Genomic DNA, 12403 nt, shown 5'->3' with positions numbered 1-12403 from the left:
ATCCAGTGTTCTGTTTTTTCTTCTTGATTCCAGCACCTGCAGTCTCTTTTGTCATCAGAATATTACCTTACAGTTGATTTTCTTGCATTATGCACTGATATGCTCACTGTGTGTAAGATGATAGTAAAGAGGCCGAATAATGAGCTTCATTTTCAGCTCTATCCAATATTGAAGTAAGGCAAGAAGAAACTGATTGATATCTGAAGCGAACATTCCACTGTACCTTGACTTTAATCAGTGTTTTTAATTAACAGGGTGTAAATTCCAGGAATCCAAGTCGCCCGCCTCCCAGTTCTATAAATACAGGTGGAATTACTGAAATAATGGCTGAGGGTGGAGAGTTGGAATTTGTGAAAAGAATCATCCATGATAGCCTTCAATTGAAGAAGAGACTGAGGTAAGCAACATAGGAAAGTCATTCATCTCCATTTATCTTTTGCTCTGACATATCATGTTCAATTATTGTATGTTTCAAGCTGTCAAGCTTTTGAATAAATGCAAAATTTTCAACACAACGTTGCACGTAATTTACACCTTTTGTACCCATTGAACCTATGCTTTGCTCATTTTGTAACTCCACTTGCGTGTGTTTTATTAATTTGACGGATTAATTTCAGTGACCTGAAGAAGGCATTGATGATTCCAATGGAAAACAACAATGTGGAATACTACAGGCAAACTCACCTATTCTGTAATTTCTGTGAGGTTTAAACAATGGACGACCATTGAATGTTGTGAAGTGCTGAACTACTGGAAGTAACAACAGGCCAACCATGAAGGTTGCTTAGAAATCTTTTTAAATGTCCTGCTTGACATTCCCAGCCTTTGCTTTGCATCTTTCCCTAAAGGCTCCAAGATTGCAAATCAGTGTTGCCCATTTTAACACAGTATTTATTCAGGGCATAATAAATCAATAATTCATAATAACTTTTAACGTAAGTAATTTAAGTAACCTTCAGGTTACAAAATTACCATTACATTGTAAAATAAGGCACTTCACCTCAGCCTTAGACTTCAGACTTCCATGTGGTCACTTCCATGGCCTTTTCATCAATAAGAAAACATCAGCAACTTATAGTTATATAACATTATTTAAGTAGAAAAAATATCCCAAGCACTTCACATAAGGGATTTGTGGTGACTTAGAAACTGCAGTTATATCAGTGTTGTATAATCACGTAAAATGTATCCTAAACAAAATAAATCTAACAAAATCAAACAGAATTTTCTCTAAAATCATTGTCCTTAAATATTTACAAAAATCAGCTGTTCAGCAATTCAGCAGTTTAGTAATCTCATAAGTGTACTTGTGCAGTTCAATATACCAGCTAGTAAAGTTTGCACTTTGGTTGGAGCTGAATTAGCAAAGGATGAATATTTTCCAAATATGAGGTTCAGTTAAATGCCATGTAATTCTCTTTTATGATTTTAATCACAGATTCATAAACTGCAGTTCTTGATGTTAACAGCTGCCTTTATGTTCATTTTACGGGCAACTGTGACTAGTTGAATTTTACGAATCATTACCTATTATTAAGCAAATAACTTGGCCCCACTTCAATAGCTTGTGCCTTTGCTTACTATATTGATCGAGGGTAATGAGGAAATTATGATGTGAGAAAACATGCCATTAAAATTAAATATTAAAAACTTAATATAGAATGGTTATAATTTTCTTTGTCTTTAAAGCCCGTCTTCAGCCTAGAACCCAATATAAAATATCACTCAGCTTTTTTTTATTAGAGCACAACTGTTTACCTTTGTGCAAGATTAATAACTGTAAAATTACAGGAATATCTAATGAAACCAGTGACAGCAGAAAATGTTCAATTCTAATAGAGACTGATCCATGAAATGTTTGTCTTTCTTTTCCATTTTAGTCCGTTAATGAACTTGGTATATATTTAAAGCATGTTCCAATTTTATCCCATGCTTATTATTACCCATTATGTCTAGACATGTTCTTAGTGGCAGAAAATTGTCAACAGTTACAAGAAATTTGAACATTTTCCTGATTATTGCATGATTTGATTCCAAATTTAATAAATTCAGGTCTAATGAATTGAATGGGAAGAGTTCACATATTCTTAAATTATTCTCTGATGGATTAGCATTATCTACTGACCAATCCATCATAAAAAATCTAGACTGAGATGACAGCCACAAATTTGATTTAATTCAAATGTAAATGAGATGCACAGTGAGTTAATACTTAAAGCAGCAGTCACTCCCACTGTGCCTTAATTTATATATCTTGCTTCCACACCGCTCCCCCAGTCAGATCTATCTTTTGTTCCTAAATATTTTAGCAACATATTGTAATTGTATATTTTTAAAATAGTGTATTAGGGCACATAATACAGTGTAATTGTAAGTCAGTTAATTTAATAAATATAATACATATTAAAATAATTGATTAAAAAGAAAGCATAGGTGTCAAGGCCAAGTATTTTCAGCGGTTCCACAGTGTTCTCCAGAGTCTGTTTTTATAGTTGAACTCTAAGAAATCTGTTTACGAAGACAATTTTTAAATTTGGAGCCAACTTCACAGAAATAAGAAGTTGCACTATTTGATGCAATGCAAAGGCTACATTTTGTTTTATAATGGAAGGGTGTAACTTACTGGAGCATTGAGATGAGCATTATAGCAGTGTTAAAATTCGCTAACCAGCACATGGAACACAATGAGCTGTGACAGAATTCTCAGCTGTGGGACTCTCTCATGCCTACATTGCCTTCTACTCCAATCAAGGTCAGTGATACAAATCTGTTGTGAAGCTTCTTACCTGCTTCATCCATTCATTTGCTGAGAATCTGTATATTCAGCTTATTCCTTAAAGCTGACAAGCAGGAAAAACTGTGTGTCTTCCCTTTTGCATTTTTATAAGGAGGCACAGCTTTGTATGTCTACTTGTAATCTTTTTTTCTTAAAATACAACAACTACAGGCTGTCCTGGGTACGAACGCCTGACTTACGGACACGTATGAACGAGCTCCCACATATCATTAAATTCAGAAGTCCAACATACATACACATACATACGAACAGTAGAACTAGTTTTCTCTTTCTCTCCACCTTTAGTAATCGTTCTTATCGGTCTTATATACTTGTGCATTTGACAATAAACTCGATTTTGACTTTGATGCCATTCATTATAATACTGTGGAGGTCTGGTTACCATATTGAGTGATTTTTGTGTCTTTTCAGACATGTGGATAAAATCGACTTATGACGTCTGTAAAAATGGAACCCGTTCGTTACCTGCGGCAGCCTGTATCAACGTATATGTGGCTTTCATTGTAACTAATCATGGTTGAAAGCTGTTAATTCTTGAATGATTTTATATTTCACTGCTGTCAGCTCAATTATTTCCCCTTATTTTCTCACCGCTTCTATTCAAGGTTTTGACTGCTTGCTGCCACACATTTGATGATTGCTTTCTAGTATCTCGTCCAATTAGTAATTCTCGTGTAAAAGTTGATAGTACTGGCAACTACCAGTGTAACCTAGACGAGTTCAATCCTGGACTTGTCAGCTGACAATATAACCCAACATGAGAAGAGGCTAGAGATCAAGAATGATAGGTGTAGTTACTAAGCCTTATTAACTTAGCCTGTACCAATCATATGGATATTCCAGGTCTGAGGCCCGGCTACACGTTGGAAAAATCAATTGAACCAAAGTGGAAGAATATGTGAAGCCCTGAAGGGCACTGGTCTATGAGTAGACAACAGGACTGTGTGATTATTTAATGATTGATCAGGCAAAGAGCCAGCAAGGATATGATTAGCAAAATGGCCTTCTTTTGTTCTATGAACTGCTGTAGCTCACTGAAAAGCACAATGTATAAAAATTAGGATGCATGTTATAATACTAACTAAATGCAAAATTAAAAGAAGTATAACTTTGTAATAAATTTAGTTGAAGCCAGTAGGTCTGGATTCACTATTGCAACATGCTCACCTACTCTTCCATTCATTTGGCCTTGAGGGTTACCATTTCCACAGTATAATCATTGACTTGTTTCATCAACACATCTCCATTGTACAGAATGTATGTAAGAACAGTGGTTGGGAACATTATCTTATAAGGGAATGAGAATGTGTAGGAGGGGGAATTTATCTAATGGATGAATTTCAATGTCTAGGAGTATAAATGATTAAACACTAGCTCATGGATACAGAAGGTAATAGAGGTTTAAAATAGTAAAATCAGGATGTACTGTTGCAGTAACAGTGTAGGCCGGACATTGTTGTTCCATTTAGCCCACTCCATTTTTGGAGTCATGGGATAATCCATTGAAGAGCAGAGTTATGATAAGAATATGTATAACTACAGATTATATTCCTTGAAATGAAGTGGGAAATCTGAGAGACTTTTTTTCTAAACAAAAATTAAAGCAAAATAGCATTTTTAGCCAGAAGGAGAACCCAGAACAAGGATACATAATGGTTTCATAATAGAATTTAGAAAGAAGGAACTAACATTTATATGGCACCTTCTCCGTCCTCACAAAGTCACAAAACAATTCAAAATAGCTGAAGTCTAATGTAGGGTTTATTATAATGTAGGGAAATTGTGCCAAAAACTGCTAAAGCTGAATGCAGTACTGAGATATGAGGATATGACATTCTTTAACAAAGTGGTCCATGAATGACAAATTGATCTATGGGAAGTGGCTCCCCTAGGAAGATGGGCGTGAAGAGACTATTAAGATATATGGTGGAATTGCTATAGCTAACAAAAATGGCACTGCAGAGGTGATCTTTCTGTTATAGTAGTCAAATTCGTCCTTTAGGGCTTTATTTGATATTAAAAATGCCATCCAAGACAGAACTGCAGTCTGTTTTAATTTTAACTTTAAATGTTATGTGATCCTTCATTAGTTTCTCCTGGGTGTTTCTGTTCTCTTGTATGCATAGATGTGCTGTTTGGTAGGTTAATTGGCTGCTGTAAATTGCCCTAGTATAGGTGGGTAGTTGGAGAATTGGGATGGGAAAGCAATGCTGATTAATCAACACCACCCCCATTGGCCAGTCCCCTCCCCTCCCTCAACACATCTGCTCTGTTAGCCTGGCACCTCCCTCTGAAGTGTCAGTTAATAAGGAGTGCTTAGTTGTAAAATTCCAGACAACAGAGGTTTTACTGTGTTATTTACTGTGATTAACTAAAGTATTGGATAATTTAAATTACAGTTCTTAATCCAGTTTTGAATTATCAGCAGCACACATTACCGGGAAAAATTAATTAACTGCTGATAGTTTTGCTGAATTACTTGGAATCCATGGTATGCTAATGGAAAAGTTATAGAGAAAAATCATAAATGCTTTTATGGTGTAGCATACAAAGGACTGGGGAGAAAATATTTGATTTGCTTATGGATCCTGGGCATTGTAGCGAGAGGCGTGGATGCAAAACAAGATTTTGATGAACTTTCGAAGAAAAAAGTGCTAGCTTGGTTGTGATTTAAATGTGTTCACTTCTAATCATCTGCTGTCTTGGCATGGTAGTCATGTCAGCCCTGAGGCTTTCTTGGCACTGTCACCGCAGCAGCCCAGGGGCTCGCTGCGTCAGGTCACCGCAGCAGCCCAGGGGCTCCCTGCGTCAGGTCACCGCAGCAGCCCAGGGGGGTCCCTGGACCCCATTGCCATTTTGGTTCAGGTTCTCGTTCACCACTGTTACCATGTCCCTTGTCCCTTGTATTAAAATCCCAGTCAAGCTGGCCAGTCTGTCTGAAATGTCAGTTAGTGAAGTGTCTGATAACTACTCTTTTCATGTAATGTATATATAGTACAGACGGACTGTAAGAAATTGTCAAATAATGATTGACATGAATGTTGAGCTTTAAATACAGGTTAAAATCTGTGTCATTCATGCAGTCAGTGTACATTGGATAGTACTGCCAATTTGATTTTTTTTCTCTTTTTGAAGGTGGTATAGCTGCATGTTGGGAAAGAAATGCAGTTTGGTTCCATTGAAAGAAGAACTTCGACAACAAGGGGTAAGAGTTGAATGAGAAAGGGGAAAAAATGAGACTGGGCTATAATTCTAAAGAGAACTCCAGCCAACATTCTGCCTAGCCATTGAAATGATACTTTGTATGCATCTGACATTGGAGAATTTGGCAGATTTCTAATGGTCATTCTGCACTGAGATTATTAAGCAGTTTTTTTTTGGCTCTTTATTAAGTTTATCTTGTAACTTTAAGTTCCCAAAACAATTTGTGTGATTTGACAATCCATTGTATTACTATGTTATACATCTTATGAGGAAGATGGAGTGAAGTATTCCCTGGCAATGTTCTTGCAGTTTCACCATGCGGTTTGTTCTCTGTTGAGCCATCAGAAGGAAAACCAGTAAAAGCAAGCTATTTTCCAAAACACAAAGCCAATTGGCAGCACTCCAATGTGCCAGCTCCTAGATAGTGACAGAGGCATAGTTGCAGAGGCAAGGGTGAAGGTCATCTACCTGATTTCACAATTGGGTTAATGTTTGACATAGGATAATTTCATTTTTAAAAAGGGAAATGTTTAAAAATAATGAAGTTCTGATCCCAATGGTTGTGGAAGGATCTGCACCATTAATGAGCCAATGTGCAGAACAAATTTAATTAAAAAAATAGCCATCCCAGGAATTGATTGTGAATAATTTAAATTGACAGATTGAAGGCATTTAATCTTCTTTGGGTGATACTTTGCTTTATGTGTACGTAGCACTAAAATTATATTTGGGGGGGAAAAAAACTAAATGATAGCTATCTTGTGCTAAATAGTGCTCACATTGGCATAGAGTTTGCACCATTTTACTGAATTTGTCATTGATTGACGTAACCAGAATTGGCAGCCCTGGGCCAAATGCATCTGTTAACATACAATCAGTCAAGCTTTTGTTTTTTTTGCGTCTAAGCACCTGCTGTATGTCACCCAGGTCCCTAAAGTCACCCATACGGAATTCTGTCAAGGACGAACCATGAGGTGGGCTTTGGCATGGAGTTTTTATGATGATGTAATTATGCCTGTAAGTATTGCATTCACTGAGATATAATCAGTCCTCAATCTTCTATTCCAATTTAAAATAAAATGGAAGATTACAGATGGGGCCAAATATTTCCATAATCTTACCAATTTTATTAGAGTTTAAATGTTTAGGATAGAATAGTATTACCTAGTACTTTAAGCCTCAGCTTTACCAAGAGTGCTGAAGTCTAAAATTAATATAAATATATATAAGAAGTAACTAATAGAATTCTGTTGCTATCAAATGTTGGTCCTGCTACAGTTATGGATCGGCATTATCAGTCTGGTTCACTGAATGAGATCTGGTCCGGTTGGGGAGTGAATATAATAATATTAAATTAATGTAGACTGTAAATATAAGTTGAATTGTAGGTACATGATGTTTTAATTTTACAGCTTCAAGATTTAAATTTATCGGCATTTCTTCAGTGAATTGTTGGGGAATACATAATTTTGTTTGTGTATTTTAATACAGGAAGCTACTTTAAGGAGCTAGTAGTGGGATGTGTAGGGCTGTCTGGGTATAATCATTACTGGCATTTATGTCGTACTTATCATGCAGGAAAATTGCCCCACTGTGCATCACAGAATGTAAGCAGAAAATAATTATTTGTTACCTGGAGGGGAGAGAAAATAGATTTGAATGCCAGCCTCATTTGACACTCTTAACAAAATATTTAGAACAATAATGGATTGACCATCTAAACCAATTCTGAAATACTACAAAGATAAACTGCTGGGTTAGAGGGAGTGAGCACGTGTACCCAAACTAGTGAACTACATATTAAAAAAAATGTCGGGTAAAGCCTACTGCATCCAACCTTCTTATTGGAGCCTCGTAACCAATTATAAGAGGAATTGGAAGTGGGATAGCTCTTTCAGATTGGTGGAACAGGTAGAAGACAAATTATTTTGATCCATGCTGTAATGTTCTGTTCCATCCTCTTGGAAGGTTGTGGAGTTGAAATAATAATTTTGTTTCCTTAAATCTTGAATTTTGATGTGGTAATCCCTCCTCATCCTTAATTTTTCTGTTGGGATGTGATTCTGTTCATATGAATGTATATCATTCATATGCATTTGTATTTTTAAATGGTAATTTTGAGTATTTAGTACCGCTTTCTTTGAATTAATTCTTTCAAAGTCCACATGTTCCTATGCAAAGGTTCATTTCTCTCACAGTTGTGTGTATTTGATTCTCACCTACAATATTTATTTTGATCGTTATTATGTGCAGTAAACACTGCAAGTTATGGTTGGACTGTTTCCCCAATCCAGAAATAAATGACCATTTTTCATTCCAAAATCTTGTGGGAATAGCTCACTTTTATTTGAGCTCTGATATAACAAAGGAGTGTATGACCTTGGGGATGCCATTATTCATATTGGAAATAAGTCACTTCAGAATTACATTGTCATTTGACTTGAGTACAATGTGCAACTATCATTATTATATCTGAGGTTACTGTAATTTGGATACATGGCTGCTACGTGGTTTATTGCAGTACTTGCAGAGTATTGTGGTGGTGTTGTAATTTGAGATTTGCCACTAGCTATCTCTCCCTTTTCTATTTCACTTCCTCCTGTTCTTCCAGATGTTATGTAATTTGAGTGGAAGAATGGGTGTTACAGGAAACTGTAACTCCTGGTACATTCCCAATTCAACATACTATTTCCTCCAAAGCCTCATTAATAATTTTGATTTTTTTGTGCACATTTAATTTTGAAAAGTAAAGGGTGACCACACTTTAGTATAGGAAATTATTAAAGTTGCCTTAGGCTTGGCTTTTCATTTTTTGAAAGCTTTCATCTGTCTCCAATCAATCACATAACTTCATTATCCTTCATAAGATTCCTCAGGCAATTGGGAAAAGACAAATAGGGATGTTGATAAAGCACTAAAGCTATATTTTTAATTAGCCTTGGAATTTGTAAGAATCTCTTGACAGTTTGTTTCTTCCTTTTGTTCATAATATTAACTGAATACCTCTTTATTCAAATTTTTTATTTTCCTTTTCTTTTTTCTCCATTTTTCTGTTGAAAGTGCTAAACACAGACTGTGGTATAATTCCATAGGAGGCATGGTTCTCCAGCTACTTCTCCAAGTATCTAAAGGTGATGTATGTCAGAAGACTAGTCTCCTTTACTGGATGTGATAAAGGCATCACAACCTAATTGTATTCACACAAGCAGATTTGTAACAGGGTCATTGGATACCTTGTCTAGGGATACTGGCATTTTTTTTTGCTTTATCCCATTGACACCTCAGCTTTGATTTATTATCTGAAGCAGATTGAGGTTTGAACCCAGGACCTTTCTGCTCTGTATGGTAGAGTATAATCCAGCAATTGGGACATGAAACAAAGTTATTGACGGAATATTCCCCAGGCTGCTACGTGAGGCGAGGGAGGAGATTGCTGAGCCTTTGGCTAGGATCTTTGAATCCTCGTTGGCCACAGGAATGGTACCGGAGGATTGTAGGGTGGCGAATGTCGTCCCCTTATTCAAAAAAGGTAGTAGGGATAGTCCAGGGAGTTATAGACCAGTGAGCCTTACGTCTGTGGTGGGCAAGCTGTTGGAAAGGATTCTTAGAGATAGGATCTATGGGCATTTGGAGAATCATGGTCTGATCAGGGACAGCCAGCATGGCTTTGTGAAGGGAAGATCTTGCTTCACAAGCCTGATAGGGTTCTTTGAGGAGGTGACCAGGAAGATTGATGAGGGTAGTGCAGTAGATGTGGTCTACCTGGACTTTAGTAAGGCATTTGACAAAGTTCCACATGGTCGCCTTCTTCAGAAGGTCAGAGGGCAAGGGATCCAGGGAGACTTGGCCGTGTGGATTCAGAATTGGCTTGCCTGTAGAAAGCAGAGGGTTGTGGTGGAGGGTGTGCATTCGGATTGGAGGGCTGTGACCAGTTGTGTCCCACAGGGATCGGTTCTGGGACCTCTACTTTTTGTGATATTTATTAATGACTTAGATGAGGGGGTGGAAGGGTGGGTTAGCAAGTTGGCAGATGACACAAAGATCGGTGGTGTAGTGGATAGTGTGGAGGGCTGTCAAAGCTTACAGAGGGATATTGATAGGATGCAGAGCTAGGCTGACAAGTGGCAGATGGAGTTCAGTCCAGAGAAGTGTGAGATAGTACACTTTGGAAGGACAAACTCCAAGGCAGAGTACAAGGTTAATGGCAGGATTCTGGACAATGTAGAGGAGCAGAAGGATCTGGGGGTTCATATCCACAGATCACTGAAAGTTGCCTCACAGATGGATAGGGTAATTAAGAAAGCTTATGGGATGTTGGCTTTCATAAGTCGTGGGATCGAATTTAAGAGCCGCAAAGTAATGTTGCAGCTTTACAATACTCTGGTTAGACCACACTTAGAGTACTGTGTCCAGTTCTGGTCGCCTCATTATAGGAAGGATGTGGAGGCATTGGAGAGGGTGCAGAGGAGATTTACCACGGTGCTTCCTGGATTAGAGAATATGGATTATGAGGAGAGACTAAAGGGAGCTAGGGCTTTACTCATTGGAGAGGAGGCGAATGAGGGGAGACATGATAGAAGTATACAAAATATTAAGAGGAATAGATAGAGTGGACAGCCAGTGCCTCTTTCCCAGGGCACCAATGCTCAATACAAGAGGGCATGGCTTTAAGGTAAGGAGTGGGAAGTTCAAGGGAGATGTCAGAGGGAGGTTTTTCACCCAGAGAGTGGTTGGTGCATGGAATGCGCTGCCTGGGGTGGTGGTGGAGGCTGATATGTTGGTCAAGTTCAACAGATTGTTAGATAAGCATATGGAGGAATTTAAAATAGAGGGATATGTGGGAGGAAGGGGTTAGATAGTCTTAGGTGTGGTTTGAAGGTCGGCACAACATGGTGGGCCGAAGGACCTGTATTGTGCTGTATTGTTCTATGGTTCTATTGTGTTAATTCCAACCCTCAACCAATACACATGGGCACAGACAAATAAAAAGCCTCCTTCCAAACAACATCTTGGTGTCCTTTTAAACTCAACTACTGCAAAAACAAAGGTGATGTTGTACAAATTCCCAATTATTAACCTACTACCCATTGTGCTATGAAGTGATGAAACAGTTGCACAGCATATTATTGCCAATGTTTCTTCAGTAATAGAAGGCAAATGCTGTGAGGATTTTTAGATATATCTGTGACTATTATAGTTTTTATAGCTACCATTCTGTTTATTTTAGATAGGGTGCTCCATACTCCAATGTACAATAATGGAAAGTAATGTTAAATTTCAAAACAATTTTTTCTTGTGCTGTTTCTCTTCCTAGATTTGTGCAGTAGTATTAAGGTTCACAGTAGTTTGTGTGCTCCTTGGCAAGTACTGTTTTTCTGCAGCCGTCCCCAGTTACAGAGAGAAACCTCCTGGGGTACTTCTGCCTGTTACTGTGTTCCCCTTGGGCACAGTGTGGGATTCTCAGGCTTGTTAGTGTTTGTGTTGCACAGTCTGGAGCAGCAGTGACACACCAGCTGATACACATTAACTGCTTTGCAAATTAATGAGATTTTCTTTGGGTATTCTTTTCTTTTTTCCATTTCTGTGTATCTAGAAGTAAATATTATGTATGTTTGTCATTGTTAAGACCTTGTCAACATGGATTCTCTTTTAATGGGGTAGTTTGGACATGTAATCGTTGGAAATTAGGGACTCCTGCTGCTGTCTGGGAACATAAGTCCTTGTTAGTTTGGACCCTGATTGATATCTAAGCATTACACCATGTTTAAAGTCAATTAGATGGCTGGTGAAATGACCTTGACGTAGCAATTTCAACCAGACATCTCTACAGGAAAAAGCTCAGCTGATAGAGACATGAGGTGTTTAGCATTTTTGTTAATGCAATGTTTTGGAGAAAAATTGACCAAAGTCTAAATGTGTCAAGAGGTTCCAAAGACGTATGATATTTTGATAATTAGAGGAAGCATTAAATAAAGTCTAAGGGAGGGCGGGAAACAGCAACACTAATGATTTTCTAATATGATTGAGAGCACCCAGTGAGTTTGGTCTCGAAGTCATAGATCAAAAATCAAGGCAATTGCTGATTTAATTAAAAACTACTTTAAAATGCTTTAGAACATATAACTTATTTAAAATAAGCGTACCAGATATTGTGTTCATTGGACATTGAGCACAATTATGTTTTTGGCATTAATAAACATATCAAAACAGAGAAGAAGCTGACATTTGTCAGTCTGGATAACAGCGTGTTGTTAATAATGCATTCCCTAGCCTTCCATTAGATGCACTTAACCTGCTACCAGTGTGCTGGTGGTTTCTGATTCGCAGTAACCCAGCAACAGTTCCATGCAGTGTAGCGGTTGATGTGCACAGCGATTAGTAATCTTCTCAGGGGGATTTTTT

General features: G+C 37.6%; 1 protein-coding gene across 7 annotated transcripts in view; it reads left to right on the top strand.

Annotated features, from left to right (window-relative positions):
• The window catches only part of mettl16 (methyltransferase 16, N6-methyladenosin), an 83008-nt gene that overhangs the window by 55676 nt on the left and 14929 nt on the right, over nucleotides 1-12403 (top strand). For all 7 annotated transcript variants that reach the window (XM_052035842.1, XM_052035839.1, XM_052035838.1 and 4 more), the window contains 3 exons: nucleotides 255-397; nucleotides 5933-6002; nucleotides 6929-7018. In XM_052035842.1, the coding sequence (XP_051891802.1) occupies nucleotides 255-397; nucleotides 5933-6002; nucleotides 6929-7018 (303 nt within the window). The remainder of the gene's footprint in view (nucleotides 1-254; nucleotides 398-5932; nucleotides 6003-6928; nucleotides 7019-12403) is intronic.

The sequence above is a fragment of the Pristis pectinata genome, chromosome 21 (genome assembly GCF_009764475.1).
Source record: "Pristis pectinata isolate sPriPec2 chromosome 21, sPriPec2.1.pri, whole genome shotgun sequence".
NCBI classification, from domain to species: domain Eukaryota; kingdom Metazoa; phylum Chordata; class Chondrichthyes; order Rhinopristiformes; family Pristidae; genus Pristis; species Pristis pectinata.
This window is presented reverse-complemented; position numbering and strand designations above follow the sequence as displayed.